This window comes from Humulus lupulus, chromosome 8 (genome assembly GCF_963169125.1).
Source record: "Humulus lupulus chromosome 8, drHumLupu1.1, whole genome shotgun sequence".
Taxonomy (NCBI): Eukaryota; Viridiplantae; Streptophyta; class Magnoliopsida; order Rosales; family Cannabaceae; genus Humulus; species Humulus lupulus.
In genome coordinates this window covers 40,865,073-40,886,027 of record NC_084800.1, presented here as the reverse complement: position 1 = coordinate 40,886,027, position 20,955 = coordinate 40,865,073, and the positions used below count along the sequence as shown (strand labels likewise).

At 33.3% G+C, this 20,955-nt stretch overlaps 1 protein-coding gene and 1 long non-coding RNA gene across 2 annotated transcripts; both read left to right on the top strand.

Moving 5' to 3' along the window:
• Positions 1-222: 222 nt before the first annotated feature.
• On the top strand, positions 223-1,016 carry LOC133793730 (uncharacterized). Its single transcript, XR_009874929.1, has 2 exons — positions 223-469; positions 750-1,016. It is a non-coding gene; the product is annotated as an uncharacterized LOC133793730 (long non-coding RNA).
• Positions 1,017-15,581: 14,565 nt separating this feature from the next.
• On the top strand, positions 15,582-16,292 carry LOC133795303 (probable 2' cyclic ADP-D-ribose synthase BdTIR). The gene is made up of 2 exons (XM_062232759.1): positions 15,582-16,051; positions 16,172-16,292. Exons 1-2 carry the CDS (start codon positions 15,582-15,584, stop codon positions 16,290-16,292), a joined length of 591 nt encoding a protein of 196 aa, XP_062088743.1.
• Positions 16,293-20,955: the final 4,663 nt, after the last annotated feature.

The window sequence follows — 20,955 nt, the reverse complement described above, 5'->3', positions numbered from 1 at the left end:
AAAACCTTGTGACCATGATCCCTGATGATGAGCAGCACTGGCAGTGAGTAATAGTGATTCATTCAGTTTCATGTGATTTTCTTATCAGTCCATGTACATATACGATCTGTGACACACTTCAATATCATCGTCTCTTTAATTAATAGTGATTCTCTTTAATATATATATATATATTTATAGAGATTTTTGTCTAACAATATGTACTTCCCTACACAAGAAAATTAGTAAGTACTAGATATCTCAATATTACAACTCATTTCAATCTCGGATAACCCAGTGGAAAAACCTTTCTTTCTAGCTACTCATCTCTTGTTATATATCTAGATATAAATATATACATACAAGTACACACAAACGATGAAGACCTCCATCTCTTCAGCAACAATATTTCTCACTATGCTTATTCTTCTCCTCCGTTTCGTTCCAACATCCATTTCTGCCAGACAACTTGGGTTGCCCCCGCAGAAATGTACAAATTATTACGGTTTTCATATTTAGTAATTAGCATCTCTCTATATATATAGTACATATGTGACATGGCATGCCAATTATTATCGAATGCATATTATTTGTACCTTTGTAAGTGTGTTCATTTTAAAGACCACTAAAAATAATTAAAGCGGGCGGGAATCATTTGTTCAATTATTTCTTGCTTTTTTTTAATGTCTTTCTAATTAAAATTTGATATATTCAACTTAATTTGAGTACGGAAAAGCTTGATATTGTGTTGTTATGCATGTAAAATCCAGACGATGGGGATGATGAAGAGAAGAAGGAGCGTCCGCTGGAAGTAGGTGTGGGGTCAAGAGTACCGGATTGCTCTCATGCATGCGGTTCGTGCAGGCCTTGTCGATTAGCTATGGTCAGCTTTGTCTGTACAAAGTCGCTTGCTCAACCAGAAACCTGTCCTGTTTCCTATAGATGTATTTGCAATACTAAATCTTATCCCATTCCTTAAACTCCAGTATGCTCTGTAGTACTAATCTTATCTTAATTATATTAGAAACATCAATTTCCCTTTCCTTAAAATGAAACTAATATATGCCATTTTAATTTATAAATATATACATGATATATATTATAATAGGGAGCGACAATTCACTTTTTTTAACTATATCGGTGCAGTTAGTTTGTGCTTTCTACACCTCAATAATTTTTTTTCAAATTTTTTATATGACGGTGTACATTGTAATCATTCAAGACACTATGCAAATTTTCAAGAAATTCTGAATAATTTACAGTACCGAAAATAAGGTTCAAATAGTTGAATTTTACACATGTATAAAAAAAAACACGCATGCACCAAGTTATTTGAACCTTGTTTTCAGTGTCATAATTTATTCGGAGTTATCTTGAAAAATTATAAGATGTTCTAGATACACTACAAGAAATGAGGATTTTGTCGACGGTTTTTCCAGTCGGCAAAAACCAAATATTTCACCAGCAAAAACCAGTTCACTTTTGCCGACGCGCTTTTGCGTCGGCAAAAGAGAACAGTGAAGAGTGACTGGTGCACCATCTTTTGCGGGCGACTTTCACATTACGCCACCAAAAGATATTTTGGCAGCGAAAATAATTTGCTGGCAAAAAAAATCATGCGTGCAAAAGACTGTCCCACGAAATCGTGGCTTTATCTTTTGTTGGCGAACTGTGGTTTTTACCAAGAGTTATTTAGTCGTTGGCAAAAGTCTGGCCGAGAAAAAGTTAACTTTTGCTGACGCAAAAAACACACCTGGAAAAATATTTTTAATTATTGTTTTTAAAAAAAATAAAAATTACTTTTGTAGGCGCAAAAAACGTGTAGGGAAAAGTTTTTTAATATTTTTAAATATATTTATAAAATCAATTTAAAATTATTCTTGGTAATTAATTAATTTTATTAATATTATATAAAAAAAACTACATAATTATCTTTTAAATATAATTGACAAAATAATAACACATAATTAAGTAAATGTCATGAAACATATAAAATTACTTAACAAAATAAAACAAATTGTCTGAAAATTAAAGACGAAAATAAAAGTACATCTACTTAGCGAAATCATCCTCATCATCATCGTTGTCTTCTTGGTAGATTGAATGGGATGACTGGCTAGCTGAAACACCATCGAAATTAAATGTTGGTGGGGGCGGGGGCTGAAATGGGGGCGGGAAATTTATTCCCGGTACCATGGCATGCATTTGCTGCTTGTAATTCACCATGTATTGGTTGTGTAGTATTATGTATTGGTTCTGAGCGAGCATAAATTGTTCATGGGCTTGCTGCTTCATTTTGAGTTGCTTGTTTTCCTCCCGAAGATAGCCTACATCCACAGATGGTTGACTACCGGACATGGAGGACGAACTCTATGCTCGCTGTCCTCTAGTTGCCTTAAGCCTAGGCAATGTCCCAAATCCTTTCTTATAGCGGGCTCGAGAACCTAAAACATCACACACTATGTCCAAGTCCGGAGGTAGTGGGACATTAGAACAGCCAACACAAGATGCAGCAGACGAGGCAGTAACCGTACTTAGTGATGCCCGCTTTTGAGCCAGCTCCTCCTAAAAAATATTAAAGTTAATTAATTAAGATTATAAGAGACAAAATTTAAACTAAATAATGATTAATCAAATTTAAAATACTTAAATCTTACATGCGTCTTCCTAGCTTCCTCGCTTAGCCAACCTTTCTTCTTTTGGTGGAGTTGTTCGAACGTGTCAATCAAGCTCAGAAATTGGCCAGACTCATCAACCTAGAAAGGGAAAAAATATTAGAACCTATACATAAATTCATTATAAAATGATAAAAATTTATAATTTGTATAACTTAAGTTATCATGAATATGTGCCACGATGGATTTGGAGTCGTGTCCCCCCGGTATACGCCTTTTGGCCCGATTTTCCTGTTCCTTCGAGACCTTTTCTATTTTACACGAAACAATAATAATGTAATTAGTAGTTTCATAATTAAAAATAGTATAAATAATTATAGTTTTACTTGTTGTTCCTCAGAAAACCAATAATCACACAACACCGCCTAGTCAGGTTGAGAAACACCTGTATATGGTTTCGCCTTTACTGCTTCGTTGTCATTCTCCACTCCAATTTCAACCTAATATCGCTTCATATTATACCACCAGTCAGACAAATACTTCATCATTTATTTTTCCATCTGGTCCTTAACAACTTTATCCTTAACAAAAAGTGAACTTCTCCTACAATTAAAATTGGAAAAACTTGGGTAATATATACTAACCATCTTTATTAATTATTTTAGTGCTATGTTAAAGTTTAGTAAGATACTTACAAATAATCGCTGGTAAATGGTCGCAACATTAGTCTGTGGCACATTAGTTCAATGAAACAAAGTAGGGGATAAGATGTCCCACACCAATCAAGCAATGGTGTTGTTAAACCATTTTTCATAATTAATTAATTTAATCTACAATTAATAATTTAAAACAAGAAAATTTATAATCTCTATGCTGATATCCCTATCATTGAAGGGTATTATCTACACCCATCAATCATAGGAATGCACAAAGATCATAAATTAATTTCTAAAACTTGATTACTTTAACATATAATTAAATTTCTTTAAAATTAACACAGAATCTTAATTCAATTTCACAAAAAAAATTGACAGCAAAACAGCTTCATATTGACTATTCCAAAAATTTAAAATGCCTGCACTTAGAAAATCCCAAAACATTCACAATAACACATAAATTATTTTTAGCAGAAAATCCAAACATGCCAACAATTTCTAACACATACAAAATATATACACATACAAAAAAAAAAAAAAAAAAACTAAAAACATACTTTTTCACAAATGCAAAATTTGTGATATCTCAAAATCAAAAGCAGCAGCAATGGTGCGCTCAGACCGGTAGTGGAGGACATACGAGCAATTCATTCATACATACAAAAATTGTGTTAGAAAATTAAATAAAAATAACAAAAAAAATAAAATAATTAAAATAGTTACCTTTACAAGAGGAGGTGATGATGGAGCTCGGAAAATGACACCCGCGTTGGTGTGGTGGCTCGGACAGAAAGAGAAAGGAAAATGGGTGTGGGGGGTTTGGGAAAATGGGTGTGGGTGGTCTTAGAGGTGGGGGCTGGGAGGGGTGGTGGGGGCTCGAGTAGAGGCGGTGGGGCGTGGAGGCAGTGGGGTGTGGAGGCAGTGGGTGTTGGGAGGGGCAGTCGGCGGCTGAGAGGGTTGGCGGCTCAGGGGGAGGCAAACTGAAAATGTACAGAGAGAGGAGAAAAGGAAGAAGGAAAAGAAGAAAATGGGGGAAGAGGCAGACCCGAAGGTCTGATATCGCAATCATTTTTTGTCGGTGGGTATGTGCTCGTCGGCCAAAGTACCAAGCTCACTGGCAAAAGTAGCCAGTGAAACCCTAAGCAAAAACGCCACATTTTGTTTAGTGGGCACTTTTACCGACGCTTTAATGCACTTTAACCAGTGCATAATGACTCGTCAACAAAAGTCACCCAACACTTTAACACGTGGGAACTTTTCTAGCGAGATTTGCCTATCTCATCGGCAAAGGTCCCACGTGTTAATGGAGGTAGATGAGACTTTTTTCGGCGCGTTATATTGCTGGGAAAAGTATTCCCGTCGGCAAAAGTTCCATCAACCCCAACAATATATTGCTGATATTTGTCACTTCAAATATCTGATAGATTATCGTATGGTTGATTAAGTTAAAAAAGACTCATCAATTCTTGTAGTCAGAGTTGATCAAACATTTATCGTGAAATCAAGATCAAATATTAGAAATCAGAACACTTTGATGTTTAACATTCAATAAAAACAGTATTACTTACTTCGATTGTTGATATTTAAACACTCATGATTCAATCAAAACATTTATTACGTTTTATCTAACTAATAATTAGTTAACGTTCCAAGAGATTACTAATTCGTGGTTTGATTAAAAATGTTACACACATATCATAACACTTTAAGCTAGGGGTGCACGAATGGTAGATTGGGTGGGTTTTGGGCGGTTTGTGCGATTTTTTTATTTGGCGGTTTTAGAAAAATGCAATCCATAACCGCCAACAAGTGTGCGGTTTGGGTGGTTTTTTTAAGGGTGGATTTATGCGGTTTTATGGGCGGGTTGAGTTGATTTAAAGTTCGAAACTTATGATATTTTAAAGAAAAATTATAGACTATAAAGTTCAAACTTATACCATCTTTACTCAGCAGTGTCATCATGAATACTAACTTGATAAAATATTATCGTATCTCAAACTTGAATTTGAAATTCCACAATTTTTTTAATAATTGTCTAAATTATACAAATTAGAAATGATATTAAACTTATCAATTCATTCATACATTAATACTTAACAATTTGAGTTTTATTTTCACTAATATTTAACCATCAATACAAGTAACACAATTTATTTTTTCATCTATTTTTCCTAAATAAGTTTATATACACAATTCCTAAGTTAGCACCATTAATCTCATAGTAAAGAAAGCTTTCATTGAAAAAAGTTAAATCTTTGGACTACTATAAATATATATATGTATAAATATAAAGAATATAATTATTCACATCCCAAAATCAAATATCTCCATCAAATAAATTAAAAGAGCCACACACTTTATAAATTTCAATGAACCCTTTATGGGTTGTATTTTTAAGTTTAGATTATTACTAAAAATATATATATACAAAAAAAAGTAGCGGGTGCAGGTTGGACCCTCCTTATAATATTGCAATCCGTACCCAACCCATCTTGTGGCGGGTTGGGTTCAACCCTACCCAATTTCGGCTGGTTTTTTAATGGGCGGGTTCTAAGCGGGTGAATTTTGATGGGTTGGGCGGGTGAGGCGGATTAGCAGTTTTTTTGTGCACCCTTACTTTAAGTACTAACAATTAATAAAAACAATTATTAATGTTAGAGAGTATGTATCTGTAACCTAATAAGGCATAGTGCCTTGATTAGGGGGCCATGATGCCAATTTATGAAAATTATATGTTTATGTGATATATATGCGTGTGATTATGTGAGTTATATGATAATATGAATAGATATGCATATTTATGTGTATTAGATATGCATGTGGACCCATTTCTTATTAGAAGGGCAATTTTCGTAATTTGACCCGTTATGAGTATATTTGGCATATATGTGATTATGTGTGAGACCACATTATTAAGTGTATATATTTGGGTTACTCGGCACAAGACGATCCTAGGGAGCAAGCTACTGGGAAAATAACAGCGGGACCTAATACCCGACTCGGGGCTAGTCAACAGGTATTTTGGGAATCTAGTACATTATCGGGTTATAGAGTACGGTAATAAATATTCGATGATATATTTGGAGTTAGTGTGAATAGGAGGGGATATTAGGGATTTTGACCATTTTGCCATCGGGGATGTTTTGGGTTCCTTGAGCCTCGGGATTTGCTTAAGGTTACTTGAACCTTAAGTAAACCACACAAAAGAAAAATGCAAACACCCATCTCTCTCTTTCTCTCCCAACCGACTCTTTCACTATATCTCAACTTTTGGTGTGGATTTCTTGGGGAATTGAAGGCTTGAATCTAAGATTGGATTGACTGCAGCTAGAGGATCATTTAAACACAACTGAGGTAAGCTTTATTCCATGTTAAGTTGAATTCTATCATGATTTTCTAGAGTTCTTCAGGTGTTCTTGAGCTTTGTGGCTCAAGTGGTTGATTGTGAGTTTTGGTGAGTTTTTAGTCAAGTTTTAGGTTGGGTTTTGTTGCTGGTATTATGTTAATGTTGTTCTGGGGATTGAATTATGGTTCTAGGAATTATTTGGGAGGATTTTGGTGGGTTTTTGGCTAAGGAAAAATCATGGGAATTCTGGGTTTGTAGGGTCGCACCGTGACCCTGTTCTTAGGGCGCTACGACCTATGCGAACCCAGGGCCAGGTGGGGTTTCTTTCTCGGAGGCGCGCCGCGACTCTTAGGGGAAAGTCGTGGCCCGTGTTTGGATTTCCAGACAGAGGGCCTTCTGTTATGGGTGGCGCATTGCGACCCTTAGGGGCAAGTTGCGGCTCGCCTGGGCAACTTTGGCCACCTTAGGTCTTAAGTAAAAGGGGCCCAAACCTAAGTGCTCGGGATCGATTCTACTACTCGGTTTAGTAGAATTAGACGTCCTAGAGGCTAGGACTCGGTCTAGAAGCCTTTACTTGCTTGTTATTGACGTGATCCTATATTATGTTTGTGACTAGGTTATCGCTAGGGGCTCGGAACCGGGATCGTACTCGAGTGTCGTTCTTATTATACTTTTTACTCGAACCTGAGGTAAGAAAAATGCACCCAATACGTGATATATGTGATTAGGGCGTGACCCGGTTGTTGATTATAACTATGAATAGGGCTCGGCCCCTGGGAATGAACGTGATTTAGGTTATGCTTGAATGCTCTATGTCTGGATAATTGTTTAATGAATGCTTGCCTTGTTTGCATAGGTAGGACTCACCCCATTAATGAACATAGTTATTACTATGTTTGTGTTTGATTGGTTAAGATACCATGATTTATATGTATGCATACTTGTATTGTTTGAAGTATGCTTATCTGTATCCGTATCTGATTGTCTGGTTATCTGAATGTCTGATTAAAGCCTTGACTTATTAGTCAAAGGCGGCAATAGCTCGCTGCACACTGGTCGAGAGGCCTAGGCCCAATCAAGGACGTACTATTACGTTGGCCGACCCTATGGTCGTTGAAAAAAAAAGCGCTTGGCTAGCTCTATGGCTAGTTAGTCAGAGCTAAGGGCAAGGACCCCATGTGACTCTATGGTCACATAGCTAGGGCATAGGGCTCCAGGTTGACTCTATGGTCAACTATTCAGGGCAGCAGGCCCTAGTATGATCCAATGATCCTTTATTTGTAACTGTATGCATGCATGAGTATGTTATTACTGATGCACATGCTAGATATGGATTTAGAATCTGTATTTACTATTCATGCACATGTTTAAGTTTTCTTGTTGAGCCTTGACCCACGGGTGCTATGTAGTGTAGGTAGGGGAAAATGAAAGCTTGACAAGCCATTAGTTGGAGAGCTTCGGTGGCGGCGTGTACATATGCAGCTGCTTGTCCACCACGACCGAGGATGGTTCAGAGGAACTAGGGTTGTAACCTTGATTTTGTTGCTTAGGCCGGCTGGGTGTAACTTTTGATTTGTATATACCCTTTTAAACATCTGTTTGTAATATTTTGGGATCCCATGTATGTATTAAACTTTTAAATGAAAATTCAACAGTTCATTTGACCAAAATTTGTAACCCAAACCCTTAACATTAACCTTAGTTACACGTTTATGACCAAATGACTTGATTAGCAAGTCTGACACTATTTAAAGTACATAGTGTAACGGTCCTGGGTTAGGAGGACGTTACAGTATCTTAAAACACTATATGTACAATCAAACCATTGATTAATTGTAAAATGATATTTAATTATCAAAGGTTACTACAAACTATGATATCATAGTCATAACAATACCAATCAAATCAGTTTAACTTTAAATTGTTAAGAAAACACTATTAGTAAGCTTATATGTTAATCTTAGAACAATCTGGAAGAAATCAAACCGTTGATTACGTTTTCCAAACTCAAACATATATAAAGATGCAAGTTAAACTTAAAATAAATTCTACAAGTTAAAAAAAAATCAATAATTCCAAACTGAAAAACTTTTGCCGGGCAAACCAATACTTTTCCCGACGAGATTAAGACATTTCCCGGCTATAGTTAGGGACCTTTCCCGGCGATATACACATTCTCGCTGCCAAAAGGCTATCCAAAATCTCATTGAAAAATTCGATCACTCTTTGCTGTCACATTTGGTGAACATCGTTGACAAAAGTTACTTTCACCGGCAAATAATACCACCGGCAAAAAATTACACTTTCCGCGACGAGTTTCCCTAAAATCGTCGGCAAAAGTGGACCTTTCTCTGCGAAATAGTGAGACGCCCAGGGAAACATCCAATTTCTTGTAGTGATAGTTACAATGTATACCGTCGTATAAAAAAATTTAGGATTATATTTATCTATGTGCTGAAAATAGAAAAATAATATATCAGTGTTGTCAAAAAAAGTAGATGCGTTGTAGTCGCTTATGAATGTATAACAATCCATTTTTTTTATCATTAGGAATGTTTTTGTATATAACACTCAATCGGCCAAAATCCTTATACGTAATTTCTAAATATAAAATTAATAACAAAATATATGGTTAATAGATTAGATCTATATCATTTCTTCAACGAGTAGCATATTATGAAATAAAAAAAATTCACATTATTGATTTTTCTCAATATTGTGTTATATTTGCGTGGTTGATTAATTTTTCCCAGTATAGTTAAATGAGTAATTTTATATGTTGCAACCGTTGATCTAGGCGAAAATTAAAATCCAACAGATTGCATTGTAATTTCTCAAAAACTGATCACTTTTGTTGTTTGGGAGTGAAAATGCTTTGCTAAATTTGTTATTTTTACATAAATTTCTTCCCTGTATGTAAAAGATATATAAAAACTGTAGTACACATAATAAAATATATTCTCATTTATTATACGTATAATAATTCTACGTCTTGAATTTCGGTCAAACTTAATACTAAAATTTTAATAAAAATCTCAAATGTTCTACTTAATACTTTTCTTATAATGGGCGTTTCATAGTCTTATAAACTCTTAATATTATTAATAAAAAAAATACAAGATGACTATTTTTAAATCAACAAACCACTTTAATATAAAATTTAGTATACACTATAATATTATTTTTACATCTTATAACATTTTTAAGTTATAATTTATCAAACACATATCAATTTTATATTTTAGTAAAAAATAAAATAAATAATAATTAAAAATATAGAAATAGAGAGTTTTAAGATAACTTCAGCTTTACATATATTTGTGATTATATCATAAATTAAATTATAATATCATGATTATTATAATTGGAATTTTAGCTACACCGACATCTATTTTAGTTTTTTAATATTTAACAACACTTTTAGTATATGGTTTACCACATTCTGATATAGCTTTTCCAACTCATAACATACTAAAATATATAATTTACCAAACGTTCAGCAACTTTTCCCTACATCACAACTACAACTGTTTTTTCCCATAGTACATCCACTATTAGAGAAGATAAATGAAAAAAAAATTCAAATACAATAAAATAATTAATTCAGTAAAATTCAAACAAAGAAAATGAATAGAAATACCTTAATAAATGAGTCAAAAGTGTACTTCTTACATAAAATTGATCAACATTCTCAAGAATGTTCATGGTAAAAGCATGTATATATAACCTGAAAATACTAAAATAATAATTTTTTTCGAGAAAAACTTCGCCTCGTTAAAACCTCAAGAGCAAAATCTTTATGAGAAAATGATTAAGAGAAAAAAGAGTACCAATGAGATATTATTGAAAATAACCATCAATTTGAATATAGGAGTCAATATAATAAGGGTACCTGGGATGCCATAACATATGTTCATTCTTATACAATACTAACTTAGTTAAGGAATGAACAAAATAATCATTTAATTGTGGAGCTTTGATTGAAATGTCAAATTTGAAACATAAAATTTTCTAAATTAATTAATACACAATATGTAAGAAATACAGTGTTGAGTTTTGGAGACTTTCCATAGTTTCTTTGGAAGATTGCTTGTTATCAATGAGGGTTTGGAGAGAGAAAATGGTAGATTTTTTTTGGATTTTCAAAAAAATATATTTTTTTGGTATTTTTTAACTTTTTTACGGTCCTTGATTTTTTTTAAAAATACTACCTTAAGTTTTCAGAAGATACGTTTTTAAAATTTTATATTTACAAAAATATGGTGTCAATGAAACAACTAAAAAACAATAATTAAACATCAACTCACATGTTTTTTTCTTAAAAAAAATCAAAATATATATGAAAACAACTAAACAACAAATTGACATCAACACAACAACATAACACCTATTGTTATCCCTAAAAAATTGGAGATCGATGACGTGGCAATAGATGTGACAAGTGGCAGTACATGGTCTGTAAAAGACACATTAAATAGTCAATAAATACAGTCCGAGGACCAGTCCAAGGGGGAGATTGGACTTTGGTCCGAGGAGCAGTCCAAGGAGGGTGCTCGGATACATGTCCGAGGAGAGGCTAGGGACATGGTCCTTATGAGTATGACCAACAAGTGCATGGTTGTCCAAATAGAGACATGGCATGCTAGAGGAGAGTGCCATGTTAGACGAGAGACATGGCATGCTAGAGGAGAGTGCCATGTTAGACGAGAGACATGTCATGTTATAGGAGATTGCCATGTTAGAGGAGAGGAGTGCATGTCCTACCTGCAAGTGCATGTCCTACCAGTACTTGCATATGTCAAGCATGCATGTATCCGACCAACTCTTGCATGAATGGTTAGTAGGAGATATGGGTCGACCGCATAGAGGAGGACTAAGTCAAGATTCCCAGAAACGGCTTCAACAAGAACCGGTCTTAGCACGCGCGGGAATCTCTCATTCTTCCCACAAATTGGGGGTTTTGTTACATTTTGAATGTTTTTTGTAATTTAAATGTAATAAATATAATAAAATATCCTGATTCTAGGGGATATCAGATGTATGATCCTAAGCCTATAAATATATGGCTTATGGGATCAGAAAATGGTTTTCTTCTTCTTTGGAGACTTTTGGGAAATTTTGGGTCTGGGTTTTCTAGAGAGAGAAAGTGCTTGTATCTAGAAAAATTCTTATATTCTTGCAATCTGTACTGAAGAAACTCAGTTGACTCAGTTCATCTGATCTTGAGTACAGATCTATAATCACAACTCTAAGTGGATTAGACTATTACCAACATATTGGGGCTGAACCACTATAAAAATTGCTGTGTTATTTACTTTCTGTTCAAAAACCGTCTGTGTCGTTTTATTTCTCTTGAAGGCTTTATCGTTTTTGACGTTCTCACATCGTTGACCAAAAACGCGGTCAACACCTATATATAAACTTAAACAACTAAAAACTAACATTAAAACAACTATACATAAAATCTAAACAACACAAAAACTACAACCCCACAACAACACAATGCAACCAATTACACTTAAAAACAACACGACAACAACCTTGAACCCAGAACACGAAAAAAACCCCAGAACTTGCACCTAGCCATCACTGCCAAACCAACCTCGAACCCAAAACCCCTAGCCTCATCCTCATCCAAGCCCCAAAATTGAGCCCAGGTGCACCCTGTCCCAAGCTCCGAGCACCCCTGCGATTTGCGACCTCGTCCAAGCTTCAAGCTCTGTAGCCCCTGCATGTCACATGCGCGATTCCACCTATGCAAGTCGACCCGACCCAAACCTCTGCGCAAGCCCAGGACCCCTCGCCTCTCCCAATCTCAGCTCCAAGTCGCTAGATCCCCAAGCACCCAGCCTTATTGCGCGCAAAACCAGCCTCGAGTTCCCAGTCGCGAAGCCACAGACCCAGCACCCAAAATGTTGATGCCGACGCCGAGCCTCTCCCACGCTTCGTTGCAACCACCAGCCAAGAGTCCCTTCGCACGAGCCCCACCACCAGCACCCACACAACCTTGCCGACTTCCTACATGCGAGAGCTCCACCGGAGCCGAAGAGGAGAGTCCGTGAAAATGAAAGAAAAAAAACAATGAACAGTTAAAATGTTAAAAAATCCATGTGTCAATAAAATTGTATACAAAGTGACTTTTTTGTCACTTTATATAAATAATCCTTTTTTTTCTTGGTATAACTCATCTTTAAAAGATACGGATGATTAAAACGGAAGGAAGTTACACTCCACTAAGATTAATGTCAGTTTAAATTTAGATTATACGCGGCAACTTTTGTTTTAGAAAGTGTTGTCTTTAATTATTTTTCATTATCAATAAAAACACTTTTTTAGAAGTGTTGCTATTTGTTATTATTATTTATTTTAAAAATATAAGATTTATAAATATATGAGTTCTTTAGCAACATTCTATATTTAAGTGTGTCTAAGTACAAAAATCAATAAATTAAGTGTCGCTAAATATCTTTTGTGTAGTAGTGATACAAAACTGGCCCATAATTGTTTAGGATTGTTGTTTGGTACATGAGACTAGAACCAGGATAAGAATTATTTATCTTTAGACATGTTTGTTGCTTAATTTGGGATTATATATGATTAATAATTTAAACACTCAAAATAGTCATATTTACTTGAGATAATTTATTATAACTAAAAGTATGAGATAATTTATTTCAATTAAAAGTGGTGGTCTCACGTGATCCCATTCCACTCTAAATTACACAATTATAATACTAATTATAAAGAATACCATGCATATATTTTTTTTTATTGCTTTATAAATTAAGTTAATCAAAAAGTAAATTAAAACATAATATTTATCCATTCTAAAACTAATACGAAATAAACCAAACATATATAAGATTATGAATAAATTTATCACAATCTTGATAGAATCCAATCCAATAATGTTTAATCCTATACACCAAATGGGCTTCTCAGTAGTACTACCTGGTTGTACCTCGTTTTAATATAAGTTTTCATATTATGTTCTATGCACGGATATGTATAAGAACTTGTTAATTTAATTAAGTAAGCAGTACAATTTATTAGAGCAAAAGTATAAGTATAGTGTACGGAGCTTGCCACAACCCACAAGCAAGGTATACTATTCAAGTTAAGTAGTGTACGAAACTACGTATCGTTAAAATCAAAGATTTTAAAACTTAAATTTAGCTTAAATTAAACGCTACATTTATTTTTTATTTTAATTTATTTGACTATTTTGGCACCTTTCACACAAATGTACGCGCATAAAGTATATATTTCCAAATAAGAATGTTTTTCTGTTTCAATTCCTCTTTGATTCAAAAGAAGAAAAGACAAAACAAAAAATAAATGAACAAATACTGACAAATCCATTTTTACTTTATTGATTTCTGACTAAAAAAAAGAATATTCTTAATTTTTTTTGAGGTGAGAATATTTTTAATTGCTTATACATATTAATTAAGTACTTAGGGAAGTATCAGTACTCAACGTATATATAAAACACATTTATATATATAATAACAAAAATGCTTACGCATATATCATCTTTAATTTTCTTTCTATTTACCTTCCTTAAATTATTAATTTGGGTAGAATTAAGTATGATCAATCTGTCATTATTAATGTATTTACTAGGAAATAAAATCATTCTCCCGGGTAATTAAGAAAGGCATATATAATTAAAATTTCAATTAAGCAGGTAGTATATTAAACTTAGAATACGTGGATCTTAATTGGCAAATAAACCTCTAACTTAATCCTTCAATGGGCATAATCGAGTGGCAATGAGGTATATACTGTTTTTAAAAATTATATAGAAATGCACAAGGAAAGTTCATAGAACTGTTGGACGTTAAATTAAAATTAGAATAATTATTAGACAAAACTCTATATTTATTTTACATGTGCAATATCATCATAGGGTACAGTTTTCCACAAGCACATATCTCACGGCCACGCGTCCTCGACATTAAGCTAAAAAATCGTTGGAATAAATATAATATTTGTAGCACACTTGAATTATAAAATACAATATAATAAGGATTATAACATTTCATTATTTTTTTTTGTTAACAGATTCATTATTTTATTATTTAGTTAATACCAAAATACTAAGTTAATATAAAAACATAAATATCCCACATAATATATACAATATTCTATTAAAAAATCAAACTTTAGAATAATTTTAATTAATTAAAATCTTCAATTAATTAAAAAGATCAGATGAAAACAGATACACAATCATTAATTTTGTAAATTTTAAATCAATTTAAATTATTTATATATATTTCTTATTTTAAATCATTAATATTAACCCTTGGATTTTTTTGATATTAGATTTATTATATAATCAATATAAAATGGATTAAAATTGTGTTGAAGAGCTATTTTTGTACTAAGTAAGATTATTGCAGCCGAGACAAGAGAATAGTTGGTAAATCCCTTATAATATAGAATTATATGCTGATAAGCCTAGGGAAAGTAAAAGAAAACGAGAGAGGACATATATATCAGACCAACGTGTTTGAAGGGTTTAACCTGTGCCCTCTTCTGATGAGAATTGGTCAAATTACTTCAATTTTTTTATGAAGTCCTAATGGCGCATTTCCATTAGCCGTCACATCAAACACGTACAATTACCCGACACTTAATTTTGGCTTATAGTATTTTGGTCTCTTCAAAAGCTTTGAAAGGGAAAGAAAAAAAGGGGCATTGAAATTCAAACATTGATCTGCCAATGTTAAAAAAACATTACAATAAGGACTATATGTTAATTCTTTATTTGAGTGCTCAAGAAGCAACGGAGAATATACAATGAGGACCTCCTTTGGATCTATATCTATATATACCCGTTATATAGAGGTAGTTTAACCAAAAAAAACAAAACACAATAAAAACAAACATACAATAAATAAGAAAAGAAGAGGAGAGAAGAAGCTAGGTACGTGGCAGTATAGCAGACAGATCGACAGTGGTTCTTTACTTGAAAAGATGATCAACAGTCTTGTAAAAGCACGAGCCCTCGAGAGGTTAGCTAAGCGAGTTATGAAGCCAAACTGTGAAGTTTTCATAAACCACAGGGGGGTTGACACGAAGAGAAGCATAGCTACTTTGCTATACGACCAGCTGTCATGGCTGAACATTCGTTCTTTCTTGGACAACAAGACAATGAAACCAGGAGATAAACTGTTTGACAAAATCGACAGTGCAATCATGGGGTGCAAGGTGGGCGTGGCAGTGTTCTCGCCTCGCTACTGCGACTCTTATTTTTGCCTGCATGAGCTCGCTCTTTTCGCCGAGACGAAGAAGGTGGTGATTCCCATCTTCTGCGACGTGAAGCCCTCGCAGCTTCGCGTCTCACTAGACAATAAACAATATTCGGAGGAGGAGCTCAGGCGCTTTGCTTGGGCTATTGAACAGGCCAAAAACACCGTCGGCCTCACGTTTGATTCCTCCAAAGGGTGACTACCTTCGCTAAAATTAATTAATTCCTTTTACTTTTTCTAAGACTTGATTTACAAAATTCATTTATGTATATAATTTCTTGTCCATAATTTCTTTATGTATATATGTTAATGCAGGAGCTTAGCTGATGTAGTACGAAAAGCTTCAAATATAGTGATCCGCACATTGATAGAGATCGAGATCAAGGAGAAGCAGATGCAACAACGTCGTGACCAGATGTTTCCAGTCCCAATATGATAAAAAAGCACGCATTATTATTAACAATAAATTCTAATCTCATGAATTTTGTTAATTATATATTGTGAAGAGCTAATTGAAAATTATTACAGCTTCTCACCCTCTGACGATCTGCTTCAAGTACATTTTGTTAATAAACTCAATATTGAACTAATGTCGTTTACTTTCTCTCAATATTGTTTCATTCATTGTAAGAAAATTTCTCTACTTTATAAGTCCGTGTATTAATTAATTTTGATTGATGAAAAAAAAAATATATATATTGTAGAAATCTAATCTCTTTGTTTTAACAAACAATATACCATTTTTGTTAATTTACTGTAATAAATATCAGTGTATTGAGGTTATTACGGCGAAGATATATATAGATTGTACCTCCAGTATTGTATTAATTATTGTAGCTTCTTATTTTTCTTCTAATTAATTTCTAAAAACCTAACAAGAGAACTACAACAACTCACGACAAGTTACTAAATGTATAATATATTTAAGAAAATAAAAAGTGCATTTATATATATGAAACTCTTGACTAGGTCTAGTACTGTATATATATATTTTAAATTCTTTATAATTAAATATTAGTGATAAAAAAATGAGTGTTCAATACACAGTCCAAAAAGAAATTAACTGACGATAAATAATATTTGCAAGAAATAAACACTCTAAACAGATGGAATTTCGTACACTAATTACAGTAGAGTCTCTATATAAGAATACTCAATATAAAATAGTCTATATTTTATTATAAAATTATTAAGAAAATTTACTTCTATATAGTAATATATATGTAGTGAAGTGTTCTTCCTAACATTTGCTCACTGTGTATCAAATTAATTATACATAAACATGTGGTAAGTTGGTAATAACTCCAAAAAGTAAATTAACGAATCAAATAATTTTACGTAATTTAAAATAGTTATTAGGGAGTTCAAAAACTAATATTGTTGTTAAAGTTAATAATTTTGGATGTTAGGAAATTTTTCTGTACCAATACTTCTATTGACTTATAATGTCTCAATTAAAATACAATTATTTTTATATAGAAGTTTTAGCGTGAATGCAATAGATATATAACAAGATTTGCGCGCATACATTTTCTTTAACCTGTTTGGTATTCCACATTAGTTGTCAATTGTATCCAGTATGTTAATTATAGTTGATATAACACTTCTACTTTTCAATTTGATTGATTATTAATTAATATAGTAAAATAATTTTCTTCTTTTTCAAAAAAGTTACTGGAAAAAATAAAGTTAGTAATAATAAAACTAATTTATGTTGTATAAAAGTAAAATACTTTACTAAAAGAATGCCATTGTTGATCATTCTGTGATGTATATCATAATCATTTTTTATAATAAAATTTGCGGCAGGTTAAAATTATATTATTTAATCACTTTTTATGACTAAATACTATTCTCCTATATCCAAAAAAAAAGGCAAACATTTTTGTGTAAATGTATATATGGAAAAATAATATCATACTTAAACATATAAAAATAATTTGAAACATATAAAAAAATCCCAACAATGTCAAAAAGATAAAATAAAAATCCCAACACAATTTATAATTATAATTAAAGAATATGCAACTAAACTAAATGTAATTATCATTTTATTTTTTTTTAAAAAAAAAACACGAGTGTGGAAAGAATTTGTCCAAAAAATAAAATTTGATGTAATTAGTATATTTATAGTAACAAGTAATTTGATCATATATACATAAACAAACTGTTCTAAATGTTTTTTCAAAAAAATTCAAATATACTAAATATTAAATATAGTAATAAATTTAAGTGATTTTAAAAAATCATCACCAAATAATATATTTTTTTCTGAGTGGCTGCATGCTCGTATAATTACAACTATTGGTGATCGAATTTGCAATATATATATATATATATGTTAAACATATAACTAAAGTGTCAGTGGCCCCTACGTTTACGAATTGTGGTCCCGGCGCGCCGGTCGGTATGCATGTGCGAATGTGTTCTTCCCTAGCAAAAGTTTCTTGAACTAATAGAAAAGAATTTTTTTTTAATTAAGTTGATGACACGTGAAAAGAAATCTTGATAATGTTGATTACATCAAATCTTGAAAGTGTCATTGAAAATTAGGTACATACATTAATATGTAACGGAGTTGTAAAGTGAATTGCAGGTGTGGTCTATCCTATTTGCATGATTATTGTTTGGATTCATTTAAACATTCTTTTGAATTTGTCGTAGTCAGTACTAGAAATTAAAGCAATATCAACAGAGACCAAGCAAGGTAAGTCAAAGTTAATAAGTACGTAACAAATATTGTTAAAAGTCTTGCATGGCGAACTGCATAACTTTGACATATCTAGACTTTTCTTTCAAGGCTTTTGACCTTTTTTGTCTCTTCATTTTTTGATCATTGATCATTATAACCAGCGAAGTTTGAAGGTTTCTTGTTCTTTAATCTTATTATTATATATCTTTTTCAGCAATCGATCTTATTTTATAGATGCATTTTAATATATGTGTCATTAATAAAGAAACTAATTAAAGAAATGTAGAGGAAAATATATTTGGATATATATATATACGAGTATTTACACATTTATTACTTTTTTATTTTTTTAACAACCTCTAACTAATTGTTTTTTCCACTTTTGATAAAGGTTTTTTTTCTTCACTAATACAACTTTATAAAACTTTTGATTTTGTCCTATATAAAAAAGCATCAACCATATTGAGATTTTAGTTATTTTGTTTACATATACTAATTTAATCGATATATATATTTTTGAAACATTTATCATCAACTTCAATTTAACACAAGTATAAAATAGTATAACATCAACAGGTTAACTTCAAATACATTGATCCGAAAGTCTTATAGTGTAATTTCATTTTATAAATTGTAACTAAATCAGTTAGATTATCTACATGTTGTTGTATGCAATTACATTAACCAACGTTTCTAGTTTTTTTTTTATTGTAGAATCAGCAAGCGTATTTATCATATATACTATATATATTTTTTACATTTACATGTTATATTATTTTAAATAATATAATGTTAGATTAAATAATGTGAAAAAATGAGATTTGTCACTTCTTGTAACATATTATTGAAAGTTACAAAATTGGATACATGTGTGTGCCCAAATGTAACATATTTTGGAGTTACAAAATCAGTTGCAAATTTGTAACTCCCAAATATTACCCAATAATGTGTAGATTGTATGTTACACATTTGAGTTTGGATTTCACAAAGTCAAAAGTAATATGGTTATTGGAGATGTGATTTTAACTCCCATAATGTGTGTGGAAGTTACAAAATCAAGTGAGAATGAGTTTGTGACATTTTTTGGAAAACTGAAAAAATTGGAAGTTGAATTTGCACTGTGGCCGCGACCGCTGATTATCTTTGGCCGCGGCCTGGGTGACAGAGGCCAGTGGCCACGACCACTGATACTCCTGGTCGCGGCTTGAGGCGCTGACAACCTATTCCAATTTTGTATTTTCTCCAATTTGAACGGTTTTAACATCCCAAGTAACTCCCAAATCTTCATTTTAATTCCATAAACATCCAATTAAACATTGAGAACAACCATGTGGGTTGGTGGAATTTGAAATTTAAGGGGTATATCTCAAACTCTATAAATAAGAGCTGTTATCCCCATTTCCTGCCTTGGGCCCGGGACGGTGGACCAGGCCCACGCTCTGGGATCAATTGGATTTGAGCCCAATCTAGGCCCACTTAGCAGGGGAATGACCAGGAATGACAGTCCAAGTGTTGTCCAAACCCAGACAGTGTCCAGGATGGATGATCCAGGACGATAGTCCGGGAGACGTATGACCAGTTGGGTTTACGACCGAGGTGTACACAAAACGGTCCCGGAGCCTGGTAAACAGTTCGGGCCTGTAGTGAACGAAGAGGGACAGAGGTAAACGAACCCGGGTCAAGTCCTCCCGATGGGCAGGAAAAGGCATCCGTGACCCTGAATCCGCCCCACGACGCGTGGGGGTTGTCCCTACTTTTCACCTGCGGAAAAGGCCACCTCGGGATTGCACGCCGCTGTTTCAAACCTGCGCTGCCAGTGCATTGACTGACTTTGTCTCCTGAATCTGCCTCGTAACTCGGAGTGCCCAGACCAAAAGCACCGTTTTGTCGGGCGAAATATAGTTCTTGGGCCGCCCCATTGGGCTTTAATAATTCTTGGACTTGTGTGTATTTTTATCCTTTGTATTGGGCTTCCGCCAGAGAAGCCAAGAGTATCCATATCTTTGATGGGCTCGGGTCATGCCCGGCCCAGACCCAGTGTTCCTATGAGCCTATAAATACATGCGATGAAGCACCGGAGAGGGGCTCCCTCCAACATATAGACAGTTACTCTGCAAAAACGTAGAGAAAAAACACCATTGTAAAAGACTTTCCAAGCTCTAATACAAATGCCGCGTGGACTAAGGCTCATTAACGCCCCAACCACGTAAAAACCCTGTTTTTATCTTCCATAGTCTATATCATTAATCTTCGTTAATATAGTTGCCAAAAATCTCGGTTAATAAGAGCCTAATGCTCACTTGTAAGATACACAATTTTCTATCTACAAAGAACTTGGCTAGAAAATACACCATAGATGCTTGATAATTCTGAGAGCTATTTCCTTGTGAGATCCCTTAGTGCTTAG